Source organism: Syzygium oleosum, unplaced genomic scaffold (genome assembly GCF_021117445.2).
Source record: "Syzygium oleosum isolate NSW1041296 unplaced genomic scaffold, Sole_v2.1 Sole_v2.04, whole genome shotgun sequence".
Classification (NCBI taxonomy): domain Eukaryota; kingdom Viridiplantae; phylum Streptophyta; class Magnoliopsida; order Myrtales; family Myrtaceae; genus Syzygium; species Syzygium oleosum.
In genome coordinates, this window is record NW_026607488.1 from 11405488 (window position 1) to 11422598 (window position 17111).

General features: G+C 38.9%; 2 protein-coding genes and 1 long non-coding RNA gene across 3 annotated transcripts; all 3 read left to right on the plus strand.

Moving 5' to 3' along the window:
• The first annotated feature begins 2582 nt into the window (after positions 1–2582).
• Positions 2583–4960, plus strand: LOC130138033 (uncharacterized). Its single transcript, XR_008816461.1, has 3 exons — positions 2583–2915; positions 2994–3089; positions 3183–4960. It is a non-coding gene; the product is annotated as an uncharacterized LOC130138033 (long non-coding RNA).
• A 1947-nt stretch (positions 4961–6907) lies between these two features.
• On the plus strand, positions 6908–8296 carry LOC130137890 (LRR receptor-like serine/threonine-protein kinase EFR). The gene is made up of 4 exons (XM_056310399.1): positions 6908–7160; positions 7255–7496; positions 7741–7863; positions 7958–8296. Exons 1-4 carry the CDS (start codon positions 6908–6910, stop codon positions 8294–8296), a joined length of 957 nt encoding a protein of 318 aa, XP_056166374.1.
• A 139-nt stretch (positions 8297–8435) lies between these two features.
• Positions 8436–10429, plus strand: LOC115679349 (receptor kinase-like protein Xa21). Its single transcript, XM_030602940.2, has 2 exons — positions 8436–9888; positions 10056–10429. The coding sequence occupies exons 1-2, from the start codon at positions 8436–8438 to the stop codon at positions 10427–10429; spliced, it is 1827 nt and encodes a 608-aa protein (XP_030458800.2).
• Positions 10430–17111: the final 6682 nt, after the last annotated feature.

Genomic DNA, 17111 nt, shown 5'->3' on the forward strand with positions numbered 1-17111 from the left:
TAGACCTGTCAAAATGGGTCATAAACCCATTTCTTAACCCATATATTGGTAAATGGGTCATAAATGAGTTAGTTATATTTAGTAAATGGGTCATAAATAGGTAGAAGTCTAATATTAGTATTAAATGGGTCATAAATAGGTCGTAAATGAGTCATAAATGAGTTTACAACTGATTTAAACTCAACTCATCTCTTTCGCCCTTACTCAACCTTGCGCTCACTCACTTCGCACTCTCATCTCAGTTTTGGTATGAATTTTCCTAGATTTAATTAAATATGGAAGTGTTTAGCAATATGGGTCTGATCGGGTACGGATTGGGTATGGGTCAGGTCAGGTATGGGTCAAGAAAATTGCATTACGCATAAATAGGTCATAAATGAGTTATGGGTCAATTTGGGTCAATTTGGGTCGGACCATTTATGATCCGACCCAAATCCAACCCGACCCACCCATCCATTTGACAGGTCTAGGTCAGACCCCCTTTTGATGCGGCTATTTGCGCATTTTCAAATGCCCCATCCCATTTGTAGGATTGGAGCTAAAAGCTTTTTCTACAGTGTTTGCAAATCATGCCACCGCATTGATACAGTACTTCTCTAATCTCGAAGAATTGGCACACGTGGGTGGTTCTTCTTCGCATTGGATGAGCAAAATTGAGTATGCTCTCATTTAAACCGGCCATATCTTGTCGATGATTAAAGCTTCAAAGCGATTGTCAGAGAGTAAAAATCGCTCGTCCATGTGCGGATTGTGGAGGAATTTGTGGTTTGCCTTGTGAATTTCCTCCAGCATCTGTAAATTCTTTAAGAAATATTTATACTATCGCCATTGGTCACTAAAGGCTCTTGGGCCTGAATCAGTGTTGATCCCCGAAATATTAATAAAGAAAAACGAGAAAACGAAAAAAATGGGAACAGATCAGTAGCTCGGGCTTAATATAAAAAAAACTGATTTCCTTGCACGTGTTACGTACCTATGTGGTCATTTTCAATCCTTATGAAGCGTCATAACGGATTTACAATAAGAAAACAACTTTATTGGATGGAGAAATAAAATATTTAAAACCATTTTTTTTTATCATTATATGGACTCTTTTTCAAAAAGCAAATTGAATAATCTTTTTTTTAAGTGTTCGAACTATTGTTTCAATCACTTCCCACGATGCACGTTACTTGCCCCGAGTCGCACGTATCAAATAAGACATCATTTTCTAAAACAACGAGCATGGCTCCCAATTAAAGTCATTAGTGGGGTAATTAGCAAGCTTTCATTTCAAAACTCTTGTACATTATGCACGGACAAATCCGTTCACATGCCAAACGAGAAATATTACTATAGTATGTCCAACAAAATCCCCATGTACCATCTTATAAAGGTTTTCGATAGATGAAGATATTCAGTGAAATCCCCAAGTGTGAATGCATTGAGCATGATAAATTTCAAGATTGACTCTTTTGTATGAATTGGTCTGGATGATTGAGGTTCAACCACGGTTAATGACTATCTTCTTTATCAGTCCGTGTGGCAAAAAGAAAAAAAAGTAAAAAGTTGCTCTAAAAAGAAACTCCAAAAGAAAGAAAGATGGTTAGTGGCTTTCTTCTTGCCCAATTCTTACTCTTAAAAATTTAAAAGAAACAAAGAACTTGAAAGGCAGACTCGACTCGTGTAATTTCCCAAAAAGATTTAGCATAATGACAATATAAGCCTCAAAATCTCCTTTACTTATTTATAATTCAACCACAATCACCTATATTCAAGTATTTTTTTTTTGTCGAAAGAAAATTTCATTCATTTTTCAAGATCAAATAGGAGAGGAACATAGAGAACTTCTAAGTAAAGCAAATGCAAAAAAAGCTGCAAAACAAAACAAAATCCAGAAAACAAAAGAGTACAGCTTGCAACTACAAGCACGCTCTCAGCCCAAAAGACCGGATCTATCGCGATATAAAAAAACAATCATATGCCGATCACTGGAACCATCAGTGATGGGCACACGCTGAGATCTTCTCCTCCAAAAACTAATGCGCTTCTAGATTCGGCATCCTTAACACTATCACCATACGGAGATAACAACAACAACATCATGTTGAAGCACTAAAGATCAAATACGTACCTTTAAGAAACTCCCAGATTTGGATTTAGATAGGGAGAAAGCTCCCAACTCTATATCTATACCTAAATTGGGAGAGGAGGGTTAATTTATTTGGTCCCAACAACATTGCATGCCAAAGCGTTGCATTATACTTTAAGGAAGGGTTAATCCGCCATAACAACCTATTAAATTTGAACACTTTATTTCTATTCATTATTAACTAGCAATGCAACTCTAGAATCATTGATCTATATCGTGATTTGCAATGTACTTTTTTTTTATCGAAGAAAATACTTGCGTCATTCATCGCTTTAAGTGATACCACTATTACATGAAAAAGGAGCCTCAGAACACATTAGATCCCATAGGATTTTCGAGGGATTAGAGGTCCAATTACTAGAGAGCTCGTTTCGTCTGTGGGCCTTAGAGACCCAATCCGCTATTTGGTTTGCTTCTCTTGGACGATAGGCCAATTGTAAGCTTTTGAAGTGGCCCATCAGAGCTTTGCACGCAGAGATCAATGAGTCTATTTCCCAGGATGGCTTATCTTGATCTGTGAGGGCATTTATCAGACAGCTACAGTCTGACTCAAGCTGGTACTTTAAGTGAGAGCACGAACTAAAGTGGTGAAGTGCTTCCCAACAGGCTAGGGTTTTGATTTGCGCCGGAGAAGACGCTCGCACCTTCTTTGCAAAACCGTCAACGATCTTCCCAGAGGCATCTCGGCATACACAGGCGACACTACCTTCGTTATCTCCTTCCACAAAGGACCCATCAACGTTAATTTTGAGGGTACCTTCCGGCAGTGGCTTCCATATGGCAGGTGGGTGAGCGATCAGTCGATTGTGTTTTTTCTTTCCCGGGTTCCACTTCTCGAAGTTCTTGCGGGACGCCATGGCAGCTTCCACTACCCACCTCGACTCTGGGTTCTGTTGACGAAAGACGTGATTGTTTCTTGACTTCCAGATGTTCCATAGGATCTCGGCTAGTAGCTCAGGTGAGGGATTTTTGTTAAAATTGTTTCCTTTCTCCAGAAACCATTCTTCCATTCATCTCAAGCCTTTATCTGTGAATGTAATGTTCAAATCAGGGTGCGTCCAAACTTGTTTGGTCCATTCATAGAGAAGAAAGATATGTTCTACAGTCTCTGGGTGCTTGCGACAAAGAGGGCATAAGGGCTCAGGTATGATTTTCCTTGTGTGCAAATTCTCTGCCGTGGGAATAGCGTTTTGGCACATACTCCAAATAAACAACTTGACTTTCGGAGGGGTGTTCAGGTTCCATATCAGATTCCATAGTGCTTTTGGTGGTTGATAGGAAGATGTGGCTCTGTGTGGTTGTTGTTGTTCATCCGTCACTCTTGCATAGTTGTAGGCACTTTTCACTGAATATTGTCCTGACTTGGTGCAGGTCCACACTAGCTTGTCTTTCTCAGCGTTAGGTCTTAGCGGAATTGCTAATATTTGGTCAGCTATCTGCTCATCGAACATACTCTTTATCATCTGTTCATCCAAACTATAGTCCTCTTGGTTAATTAAATCCGCCACTTTCTGAGGTTCCCCCTGTCTTGCCTCACCTCCAATTATTCCTCTCTGAAGCCACTGATCATTTCTAATGCTTATGTCTTCTCGATTACCCACACTCCATTTTACTGCTTTGGAGATGTGCTCTCTGCCCATTAGTATGCTTTGCCATCCCCACGATGAATGTGACCCCTTTCCTGCATTCCAGAAATTGTTATTGGGGTAGTAGAGCCCTTTGAAAAGCTGCACCCATAAACTTGATGGGTTTTGAAAACTCTCCACACTTGTTTACCAAGCATGGCCTTGTTGAAGGTTATCAAATCCTTGAACCCCATTCCCCCATTATCCTTTCTTCTTTTCAGAACATCCCATCTCTTCCAATGTAGCCCCGTCTTGGATTCGTTGTTTTTCCACCAAAATGTTGCAATTTTTTGTTCGATCGAACGACAAATGGATATGGGGATTTTAAAAATTGACATTGCATAATGTGGGAGGGCTTGCACCACTACTTTAATTAGTATCTCTTTTCCTGCCTTGGTTATTAGTTTCTCTTTCCATCCTTCGAGTTTCGTTTTGACTCTTGCCAAGATCCATGCAAACATTTGCTTTTTCGTTTGTCCCCAATCTGATGGGATCCCCAAATATTTTCCTGTTTTTTTCTATCTCCGGCACCCTTAATTCATTTGCCATATTCTTGCGAAGACTCCTTGGACATTCGTTGCTGAAAAAAATCCCTGATTTGTTGAGATTGATGGCTTGTCCTGTTGCGAAGCAATACTGGTTTAAAACTGCCCCCACATTTTGGCATTCTTTAATCTGCCCATCTAGGAAAAAGATGGAGTCATCTGCAAAAAGTAAGTGTGACAGCGTGGGACAGTTTCTATTCAACTTGATCCCAGTAATGCTTCCATCTTGAACCGCTTTATTAAGTAGGTTGGATAACACATTGGCCAAAATAATGAAAATATAAGGGGAAAGAGGATCCCCTTGGCGTATCCCTCTTGAGGGATGGAAATAGGACAAGGCTTCCCCATTAAACTTTATGCTCAGAGACACTGAAGTAACACAATGCATGACCCATGAAACCCATTTTGCACTAAATCCCATTTGCAGCAAACAAGCTTCCAAGAAATCCCACTTCACTCTATCGTAAGCCTTTTTCATGTCTAGTTTGAGCACTGCTTGGAATTTCTTCTTTCTTTTTCTAGTTCAGAGTTGACGTAGCACCTCCTGCACCATCAAAATGTTATCCTGTATTTGCCTTCCACTGACAAAGGCGCTTTGTTCCTCCGCTATCAAGTTTGGCAGCCAAGGTTTTAGGCGGTTTGCCATTACCTTTGAGATGATTTTATAGCTAAAAAACTGGATTTAGATCAACCAATAATGTGCACATGTCAATAGACACATCAATGTTGCAGATTAAACGGAGAATGCTAACCCAACTAGGTCAAAAGAAATATAGGTCTTGACTATTGGACTATCTAGTACATGTTCCATTGCATTGGGACAATTGTCCAAAAAGTCTTAAACCTTTTGTACTTTTGCCAATTCAGTCCTAAATCTTTCAATTTTGTCAATTGAGTCATAAAAACCTTTTCACACTTTGTCAATTGAGTCCATCTAGTCAATTTTAGCCTGAAATAACTGACGTGGATAACGGCCGTCCTACGTGGCGTGACTGGCGCTAACGTAGATAATTTTTAATAATATTTTAATATTTTTCAATTTTTTAATTAATTTTTCCTTTTTTTTCTTTCTTTCTTTTTTCCTTCCTTCTTTCCTTTTTTTTTTGTTTCCCACTAGCCGGGGAGCTTGGCCGGCAAGGGTTGCCGGAGCTCGCCGGCCAGTGGGTGAGCCCGGTCTCACCATGACCTTGCCGGTCATGGGGGAAGGCGGCCTTGCCCGCGGTTGGCGAGGCCATGATATATACTTTAGATAAACCAATAATGTGCACATATCAATAGACACATAATGTTGCAGATGAAATCTAGAATGCTAACCCAGATAGGTCAAAAGAAATATAGGTCTTGATTATTGGACTGTCTAGTCCATGCTCCATTGCATCACATCCACACAACAATCAAACATGAACAAAGATGCACACACGTCCTATTGGTATATGAAAAGGCTACATAATCCAATGTCAAAGTACACATTATTGTATAGTACCGAGACAAGTTCAATAGAAATTAATTAACGAAAAAAATCAAGACGTTAAAGTATTTAAAATCATTAGATGAAAATATTAGTTCCATAAATTATTAGTTCAAAGTGAGAGGACCAAAATCAACACTAGGTTTCGAATTAATACTGTAAAGCAATTTTTCAATAAAACAAAAAGCTAGAAGCTGTGCAGCAAACGGGAATTCTACTAGTGTTAAAGAAACGCTTCCAAACCAGGACAAATCCCTTTACTTTATATAATTAATATGGTCTTATTCTTCTTTCAATCGAAATCATGTCAAATGGAGAATGAGGGAGGATTTCCCACTATGCTTCCCAAAGAAAATAGTAAATTTTTCCGTGCATTTTAATAGTAGAGATTTCAAAGCCATTATCCTTTTTGGGACAAGAAGCCTACGATCGTTGTTGAAGGGAGTCCACCAGATGATAATGTGTGCTGAGAAAAGAAAATATAGTCAGAGTGAATAGTGCACATGTTAAAGGAATAAGTGTTATAATTTTGCAGTTTAAATTCAACATGACACGCACAAAATCCACGTAATTTGCTCCATCAAACATCAGCTTTATCAAATTGGTGTCCATGACGTATTTCATTTAAATTAATTAATGAAAGGATGACAATAAATATATTAATATATTAGGGATTTAATTAGATCAATTAAAAGTTGCGGGACGGCATTTCACATTATTCAAAAGTGATTTAATTGAATCGATTGAAAGTTCAAGTATGACATAACGCATGGATAAAAGTTGACAAACTACTATTATCATTATCTCTTCCAGCAGTAGGAACTTCTAATCAGTCAACTTTCCACAAGACACTTTATATCGCCCCTGCTGGGAGGTCACGACGGTTATCACAAAACCTTTTCACATTCGTGCCTTGGAGCATTAGTCAAAAGTAAGTGTGAACATGTAAATGTAAAGAACAGGCCATTTATTGAATCAGACGTGATTGAGGGGCATCATTTGATAGTTAGTCTTTCTTCACACCGTTTTCTTTTTTTAAATTGAGACAATCATTTGGTAGGTTTTGGTATTGAATACAAAGAACAGGTTCTAATTAGCAAACCGTCCACTAATGCAATCAAAAGAGACTCTGTTCATTATGGAGAAGTTCATCTTTTCAGCATTTGTTGATGTTCTGTTGGCTTCCCTATTGATGTTTCAGCCCGTCATCTGTTCCGGCAACTTCACTGATCAAGAGGCTCTCCTCCACTTCAAATTGACAATGGAAGTTGACCCGATGAACACCATCAAAGGCGGCAATTGGACCGTGGAAGCAAATTTCTGTGAATGGATTAGTGTCGTTTGCAGCAACCGCAGGCAGAGAGTCACGGCTTTAGACCTCTCGTACATGGGTCTCCACGGAAGACTCTCCATTCCTTGGCAATCTTTCCTTCCTGGCTTCTCTTGATCTCCGTAACAACAATTTCTATGGCACGATTCTGATAGAAATTGGTCGTTTACACCGCCTGAAAGAACTCATACTCGAAGAGAACCATTTCGAAGGAAACATTCCTCCTAACTTAGCCTGGTGCCAGAACCTGGAAGTCATGTCACTCGCGATGAACAGGCTAACGGGTGGCATACCAAGAGAATTTGGCGCCTTCCCTAACTTGCAACAACTGTTTCTTAGCTTCAACAACTTACTGGGTCAAATTCCGAGTGTCCTGGGCAACATAACCACATTGCAGGTCATTAGTTTGTTAAAGGCCAATCTCACAGGTTCGATTCCTCTAACACTTTTCAATAGATCCCTCACGACTGTCATTTTGATGAATAATTATCTCTCTGGAAGTCTTCCCTCCGATCTTTGCTACCGCTGGCCTAACATTCAGATCCTTGCACTCTCTTAACCAATTCAGTGGCCTGCTACCAGAGACGCTAACCCAATGCAAAGAGCTTCTCGTGTTGTCGTTGTCATTGAATCGTTTTCAGGGAAGCATTCCTCGAAACATGGACAGCTTGCAAAAGCTGCAGGAGCTATATCTTGGTGCTAACAACTTTTCTGGCACTATTCCTCGAACCATCGGTAACATGTCAAGCTTGAACATGCTGGACGTAGGATCTAACTACATTGGAGGGGACATTCCGAGTGAGATTGGCAATTTAGTCAATTTGAATTTTATGAGCCTTCAAAAAAATTTGCTAACAGGGCGAAGTGCCTCAAGAGGTTTTTAATATTTCTTCACTTCAAGTGCTTGCTTTGACGGAGAATTCCCTCTCTGGAAGCCTTCCCTCAGGTTGTGATCTAAGCCTTCCGAATTTGAAAAAACTCTATCTAGGAGACAATGGCTTTGGCGGCAACATCCCGCAGTATTTCTCGAATTTTTCGAACCTAATTCGTTTAGAGGTCGGGCACAATCAACTCAGCGGACCAATACCCACGAGTTTAGGCAACTTGAAGAACCTCAGACACTTTGGGGTTCATTCAAATCAACTAACAGGAGAGACTTATGGTGCGGAGCTCGGTTTTCTCTCTGCTTTTATCTAATTGCCAATCGCTGCAAAACTTGTATATGGGAGAAAACCCTCTTGGCCGCTCCATACCAGCATCTATCAAAAACTTCTCCAATTCCCTACAAATTCTATTCGCTCCCAATTGTCAAATAAGAGGTCACATTCCCAAGGAAATGGGTTTCTTGAAAAGGTTGATTTTCCTAAAGTTGAGCAATAACGATCTAGTCGGCAGCATCCCATCACCGATCGAAGGACTAGAAAGCCTGCAAAGGTTGTATCTTGATAACAACCATCTTGAAGGACCAATACCCGATGAGATATGCAACTTGACGAGTTTAGGAGAGTTGCTGCTCCTGCAAAATAGGATATCGGGATCAATTCCGATTTGCATTGGAAACCTAAGCAGCCTTCAGAAGTTTCTCTTAAGTTCAAATAACATGACATCGGTTATACCGATTAGTCTGTGGAGCCTTGAAGAACTCATCTTCCTCAATCTGTCACTCAATTCTTTCAGTGGAGGACTACCACTTGAAATAGGAAAAATGAGAACTATAGAGAGCATCGATCTTTCTTGGAACCGACTTACCGGCGCCATACCGAGTTCCGTCCAGGAGTTGGAGAGCCTTGCTTCTCTCAACTTGTCAATGAACTCGTTTCAAGGATCGATACCGCAATCGATCGGCAACCTCAAAGGGTTGGATTTCCTCGATCTCTCCTACAATGAGTTATCAGGCGCGATACCCGAGTCCATGGAAGGACTAACATATATGCAAAATTTGAACTTGTCCTTTAATAAGCTATCAGGAGAGATTCCTAACGGCGGGCCCTTTGGAAATTTCTCGGCTCTCTCGTTCATTAGGAATGAAGCACTTTGTGGAAATGCGATTTTTCAAGTCCCACGTTGCAAAGTAAATGGAAAGAAATCACCAACGGACAAGCGGCTCTGTTTACTATACATTATGGTGCCAATTGTATCGGCCATACTTTTAGTCCTCATTATTTGCTTGCTTAGAAAGCGCCAGAACACTGGAAAAAAAGCTCCAGTTTCAGTGGAGAACCTGCCTAGAATTGAACACCCGATCATATCATATCGAGAGCTTTGCTCTGCTACTAACAACTTCAGCGAAAGCAATTTGCTCGGAGCAGGACGCTTTAGCTCTGTATACAAAGGGACTCTGGCCAACAGGACAGACATCGCTGTCAAAGTACTTAATCTCCATATCGAAGGCGCTATGAAAAGTTTCGACGCAGAATGTGAGGTTTTCTGCAAGATCAGGCACCGGAATCTCGTCAAGGTGATCAGCACCTGCACGAACGCCGATCTGAGAGCTCTGGTGCTGCAATACGTGCCCCACGGGAGCTTGGAGAAGTGGCTTTATTCCAACAACTATAACTTGCGTCTCCACCAGCGAGTGAAGATAATGGTTGACGTAGCAACGGTGGTCGAATACCTCCACCATGGCCAACCAAAACCCATTGTGCACTGTGATCTTAAGCCTAGCAATATTCTTCTAAATGAAGACCTGGTTGCACAAGTCTGTGACTTTGGGATCGCGAAGATTTTGGCTGAGAACAAGCTTGAAACACAGCCCCGAACTCTCGGCACGATTGGTTACATTGCTCCAGGTACATTTGTCAAATTTTAACTAATTCAAGCCTTTGATTGTCAATAAAATGGTGTAATATAATAGAGATATATTAACACTCATATGCCTCTCAATCTTATTACTTATGTCCCAAAAAGAAAAAGATCAATTGTTGATGTTCTTATTTTACAACTATGACGCTTGCAGAGTACGGTTCGGAAGGAAAAGTCTCGACAAAAGGAGATGTCTATAGCTTCGGCATATTGTTGTTGGAAGTGATTACTAGGAAGAAGCCAACCGATGAAATGTTCAATGCGGATATGAGCTTGAGGCGATGGGTAGGCGCAGCGATTCCAGACAGAGTGTTGGACATCGTGGATAGCGAACTCCTTAGCACAAAACATGAAGATCTGACGCTCCCGGAATTCAAGAGGATAGTCTTATCGATCCTAGAGTTAGGACTTGAATGTTTGAAGGACTTGCCTGAGGAAAGAATGGACATGCAAACTGTCATTATTAAGCTCAACAAGATTAAGTTGTCACTTCCTAGACAAGAAAATAAGGTGGAGAGCAGTACGTAGAATTTGGGCCCAATATCATCATAGTTTGTAGACGGTCATTTCGTTTTGATGGCATTATATATAGCCATCTGCAGTAAAGTTCCTGATCTTCTTTTGAGGTTTTTGAGTCACACTTGTATCTGACTGCGGAAGGTACAACACCTGCTGTGTTCTCCAAGTAGAAAAATTTTCTTGAGAGTCGGTAGATTTGTCAGTGACGAACGTTGTTTCCTTCAAACCAAGATAAACGTGAAGAAGATCTTGTTTTTGATTGATGATTGGCGTCTTCTAGGTCCTTTGACCAACAGTTTTTCTTAGGCTTTGGTAGGGCATGCCAAACCTCGACGGCTTCTCGTGTCACGCCAGGCACAGCCCATGAGCCTTGCGTGTCAAGCTGGGCAAAGGTCAGGTCTTCCGAGCCCGCATCTCAAGACCGGACCCGGCACGTGTTTGGACCAATTTTGGCCCCTTTTCCGTTTTAAATATTTCCTTTTATTTTTACAAAAAATACCTATAATTTATTTTAATCCAACAAAAGATTATTATAATTTTTCCATATTGAAATTGTATAGCGAAGTCAAAATAAATGGAATAGACAGTAGCTTGGCCTTCCAAAAAAAAAAAATAGTTTTCATGCTCGCATTAGACACCTATACGGTAATCTTCATTCCTTTTACAACGTCATAATGGATAGTAATAAGATTATAATTTTAATTGCATGGAGAAATAAAATATTGAAAGTCATTTTTGTCAATCGTTATAATTCTTTTCCAAAAAACAAACATTAAATAATATCTTCTTATTCTTTCAATGATTAAAACAAATATTTATTCAAAATTTTAAAAGAAGAAATTGAGAGATGGATGAAACTGGCTGTTGCAGTATAGGAACGATGAAATATTACAGGCCTTTTCTTTTGTCGATTATCTCTTTCTTTGGCCTGTTTTACTTTTTTCTCTTTAAAGTTAAATTACATTAAAAATATGTAAGTGAGGGCTAAATGGGAAATCAAAAAGTACGATAAAACCCATTTTTGACTTAAATATGTAGATTAAGGGTATTTTTTTGTTTTGGTCGGCAGAAAAAAAAACGTTATACAATATGAATATGAGTAATAACTTATCATCATTGTTTTTTATCCTTGAACTACAAGTAGAATGATTTGAAGTCATTACTTCAAATGAATTTTACATGAAAATTTTCATTCGAGTACTATTACAATAAGACAATACAATTTGAACTTCACATTTTCCTCCTCAAAAATCTAATTAAGTGATGGTTGCTTGAGGTCACTTCAATCTTTCAGTTATGAACCGTTTGCCTTGTGTCAATCTTCTTTCACTAAGATTCAGATGATGGACGGTCGTGTAGTTCCTCACCCTTGCGCAATCTGGATTCTTAGTTTCAAGAGTAAAAAATGAAAATGATCAACAAAATGCAGTTTCTAAAAAAATTCATCCGTAGTCTATGGCCTAGGGTCTTCCCTTTCAAAGGTTGAGGTGAGCTATAATAATCCAAATGGAATTGTTCTAGGAGTGGCCCAGCAATCACTTCTTAAGTCTATTATAAACGTAAAATTTTAGATGTTATGGGGAAATCAACTAATCACCTAATGGTCAATTGGCCTGCGAAAATCAAATATATAGATTCGTCGGTTCGATTATGCATGAGTAAGGTTGAGCACCCCATTTTAGGGTCCATGTTGTCCTTTGGCTATCACATTCTTTGATTAAATTACATGTATAACTGAAATTTGGTTATCCACTCTGAGGTGTATTCATCTCATCACAAAATGTGACAATTAATGACTCAACTATGTTAAAGCTATTTGTATGTGGCAGACTTGGTGCCTCCCAAGATGCCCCGTCCCACTTGATGAGTTGCATAAAAAATCATTTTTCCCAAAAATGTGCAAACGGCCCGTTGTACTTGACTCTTGATAACTTTGCATTCGAATATCCGTCACCTGTTAGACGTTTTTAATAGGGGACCACCTAAAATTGTACTTTCCAAAGAAAACACTAGATAGTTTTCACCCATGCATTGCTACTTTCAAAAGAAGCCAATCACTTTTCGACCAAAAAAAAAAAACAAAAAAGAAGCCAATCACTCAATTCATGACCTCAAATGGACCTTGATCTTTAAGGTCACGGTAGACCTATCAAACGAGTGGGTCGGGTCGGGTCGGGTTTGGATCGGGTCGAAAATGGTCCGACCCAAATAGACCCATTTAACTTGTTTTAACCCATTTAAGGCCACGGTAGACCTATATCCGACCTGACCCATACCCAACCAATACTCAACCCGGCCCATATTGCTAAAACACTTCCATATTTAATTCAATCTAGGAAAACTCATACCCAAACTAAGATGAGAGTACGGAATGAGTGAGGGTGAGAAAGATGAGTTGAGCTTAAATAAGTTGTAAACCCATTTATGACCCATTTACGATCCATTTATAATCCATTTAACACCAAAATTATGTTTATACCCATTTATGACCCATTTAGTGAATATAACTAACCCATTTATGACCCACTTACTGATATATGGGTTAAGAAATGAATTTATGACCCACTTTGACAAGTCTAATTATGGCAGAGAGACACGATTTTTGATGGCTTTGGTTGCGGTGGTGCATTTTCTGGTGCAACAATGAAGCTCACAGTGGAGATAATGGTGGATGAGATAGGGCCAAGCACCAACTTAAGATTAAGAAAAGCACTGCACAAATAGATTACCAAGCAATAATAGAATATTGAAATGAATGTTTAGAATTAATTCTTTGTTGCGACGTTCGGCAGAGACTCGATATTATCGGCTTCTAGATTGCTGCACATATTTTCTATAGTCCCACTTTTAAGTAAAATCACTACCAAATCCGTAAGATTAAATCGTGAAATTTTACAACTATAAAAAAATGCTAAAAAATATCACCCGTCTTATTATAAGTCATAAATAAATTGAACAAGACCTTAGTGGTATAAAAAATAGGTCTACTATGGAAAACTTCACTACCACTATTTTAAATGTCTTTTTCATATCAAGTAGTTAAAAACGGAACACAAAAGCAAATGAAGAAAATTCACTAGTATGACATCAAAGGCACAAAAAAATTACTAATAAAGAAAATCTAGAATAAATAATCAGCTGTCATCTTAACATCTTGATTGAGATTGTAACTGGCCCCATCGACCTTCCTCATCAAATTCATTATCAAACCCAAAATCATTATTAGTACTACCAAAAAATTTGTCGTTTAAGTGATATTTGGAATTTGGGGTTAAAAAGTCTAGGCTAGGCTCTACTAATTTTGGCCCAAAATTAATTTTTTTACGGGCTACTTTTGTGAATTAACGCCAAGAAATAAAATCTCATGATCTTGACAGGCAATCTAACATGGTTTTACCTCTAATCTAATTTTCGAATGGTTGGGATCGTTTAGTAGATTTGGTATCATAAGTCATTGATCGTACAATCTAAATCATGATTCTAACAACCGTGTCGCCGTATGCTACTAGCACCTGCAAAGTGCTTTCTATCAATTGGAGTGCTCGACCTACTTTAATGTGTATACTAGTGGTAAATCTTTGCCTTTGGCACGATAGGAGTACTAATAATTATTTTACCTAATTTTCTAAGATTGATAAAGTTATATCATGAATAATCTTTTAGTTAATATCTAAAAAGTAGAAAATAATAAATAAGTAAAGAATTCATATTTTTTATTATTTTAGTTTGAAAATGTGGTTTTTAGTAACATGAGGGATATGCATTTAGCATATTGTTTTTTAATCTTATGAAGAAAGATATTCAAATATGTAAGACATGTTTTAAAAGATTTCGAGACATCACATGGTGAATGTACATTAGTTTGGAAATAAATAGATAAATTGATAAACAATAAATTAGCACAGGATAAGCGAACAAAATTTTGGCACAAATTACTATGTCACGTCAAGAAATTAACAATACATGCACAGTAAGTGTGGGGGATATGAGGGATTCCCAATTCAAGAACTAGAGGTTTTACATTCAAATCCCACTAACTACGTGCAAACTACTCTATGTTTGAGCCACTGCACATATCAAAGGTCAAAACCTAAATGGTTCATGGGGCTTCCAGTGGATTCCATGGATTAGGCAACTGGGTCTTCACTCCCATGACCTAGCATTATAAAAGTAAAACAAAGAAATTTTCATTCAACTTAAATGGGATCTTTGTGCAATTAGTTCGTAAATAATATTTAAATTACAATATTGTCCATTGTATTAAACAAACCATTACAATTTATCTCTAATGATAATGAAAAGCGTCATTTTATATGATACAGGTGAATATCTTATATATTTCAATATTTTTCATTCATACAGAGCATTGCTTGTCATAACACATATTACAAACAAAAGCTCATAGATGCTTGGACATGCTTGGATGGACTTATTGAAAGCATTCATGACATTGTCACCGAATTTAAAAACTATTTTCTTTCAAATGTTTACTAAAAGATTTTACACGACTCTATATAGATTTCAAATATCAATATGTGTAACTCAAAATCATTAAGGTGAATAACATTATTTAAAAGTCAACTCTCAAAAATTACAAGTAAAAGTAAAAGTAAAAGTACAAAACAATGTTTAACCATGTTTATCCCATCAAAAACCTTATCAAATGAGAGCAGCACAACATGCATTATATATAAATTTCTAAGATAAGATTTAAGATTATAGAAATATCTTTTAATAGATAAAAAAATTGTGAAGTAACACTCTTATAGTCGAAGTAGCATGCGGACTCTTCCTAGTTATCACAAAACCTTATCACATTCGTGCAGTGGAGCTTTAGGGGGTTCTCCAAGTTCAATCAAAAAGACTCTTCATTATGGAGAAGTTCATCTTTTTAGCATTTCTTGACGTTCTGTTCGCTTCCTTATTGATGCTTCAGCCCATCGTTTGTTCCAGCAACTTCACTGATCAAGAGGCTCTCCTCCACTTCAATCGACGACTGAAGTCAACCTGACAACACGATCAAAGGCAGCAATCGGACCGTGGAAGCAAACTTCTGTGAATGGACTGCAGCAACTGCAGGCAGAGAGTCGCGAGTTTAGACCTCTCCTCCACGGGCCTCCAGTGAAGACTCTCTCCAGTGAAGACTCTCTCCTTACCTAGGCAATCTCTCTTTCCTGGCTTCTCTTGATCTTTGCAACAACAGTTTCTATGGCACGGTTCCAGATAAAAACGTTAATTTATGCCGCCTGAAAGAACTCGTACTCCTGTCGAACCAGTTCGAAGGAAAATTCCTCCTAAGTTTGCGCTGTGCCAAAATCTCGAATTGATGTCACTTGCAGTGAATAGGCTAACGGTGGCATATCGAGAGAATGCGGCGCCTTCCCAAAGTTGCAACAACTGTTTCTTGGCTTCAACGACTTACAGTGTCAAATTCCGAGCTTCCTTGGCAACATATCCAGTGCAGGGCATTGGTTTGCTCATGGCCAATCTCACAGGTTCGATTCCTCTGACACTTTTCAATAGATCGCTCATGAGTGTCAGTTTGACGTATAATGATCTCTCGAGGAGTCTTCCCTCCGATCTTTGCTATGCTGGCCTAACATTCAGAGACTTTTACTGTCTGGAAACCAATTCAGCACGCTAACCCAATGCAAAGAGCTTATCATGCTGTCGTTGTCATTCAATCGTTTTCAGGGAAGCATTCCTTGAGACAATAGACAGCTTGCAAAAGCCGCAGAAGCTCCATCTCGGTACTAACAACTTGACCGGCATGACTCCTCGAACCATCAGTAACATGTCAAGCTTGCACAAATTGTACGTAGGATATAACCGCATCGGAGGTGACACTCCGAGTGAGATTGGCATTTTTGTCAATCTGAATGAAATGAGCCCTCAGGATAACTTGCTATCAGGCAAAGAGCCTCAAGAGGATTTCAATATTATTTCGCTCCAACTGCTTCCTTTGATGGACAATTCCCTCTCCGGAAGCCTTCCCTCAGGTAGTGATCTAAGCCTTCCGAATTTGGAAGAAATCTTTCTAGCAAACAATGGCTTTGCCGAAAACATCCTGAAGCATTTTTCAAATTTTTCGAACCTATTTTTTTCAATGCCGGGATCAATCAACTCAGCGGACTGATACCTATGAGTGTGGGAACTTGAAGAACCTCAGATACTTCACAGTTAAGTCTATCTGCTAACAGGAGAGACTTATGGTTCGGAGCTCGATTTTCTCTCTGATTTGTCTAATTGTCAATCCCCACAGACCTTGGGTTTGGAAGAAAACCGGTCTCGTGACTCCATATCGGAATCTATCAAAAACTTTTCAAGTTCCCTACGAATTTTAGTCCCTCCCAATTGTCAAATACGAGGTGACATTCCCAACCAAATGGGTTTCTTGAAGAGCTTGACTTTCTACAGTTGAGTGATAACGATCTAGATGGCAACATCCTATCATCTATTGGAGGACTAAAAAATCCTGCAAAGGCTGTAACTTGTTAACAACCATCTTGAGGGACCGATCCCTGATGAGATATGCAACTTGACAAGTTTAGGAGTGTTACTGCTCAAGAAAAATAGGATATCAATATCCATCTTGAATTGCATTGGAAACAACTGGTCAGTCTGTGGAGCATTCAAGAGCTCATATTCCTCAATCTGTCACAATTCTTTCAATAGAGATATACCACTTGAG

What these genes read in the sequence shown, in the direction of transcription:
- LOC115679349 (XM_030602940.2), top strand. Translation starts at nt 8,436, where the DNA reads ATGGGTTTCTTGAAAAGGTTGATTTTCCTAAAGTTGAGCAATAACGAT. An exon ending in GATTGGTTACATTGCTCCAG is followed by an intron (nt 9,889 to 10,055) that starts GTACATTTGTCA and finishes TGACGCTTGCAG; the next exon opens with AGTACGGTTCGGAAGGAAAA.
- LOC130137890 (XM_056310399.1), top strand. Translation starts at nt 6,908, where the DNA reads ATGGAGAAGTTCATCTTTTCAGCATTTGTTGATGTTCTGTTGGCTTCC. An exon ending in TTTAGACCTCTCGTACATGG is followed by an intron (nt 7,161 to 7,254) that starts GTCTCCACGGAA and finishes CGATTCTGATAG; the next exon opens with AAATTGGTCGTTTACACCGC. An exon ending in GCAACATAACCACATTGCAG is followed by an intron (nt 7,497 to 7,740) that starts GTCATTAGTTTG and finishes AATCGTTTTCAG; the next exon opens with GGAAGCATTCCTCGAAACAT.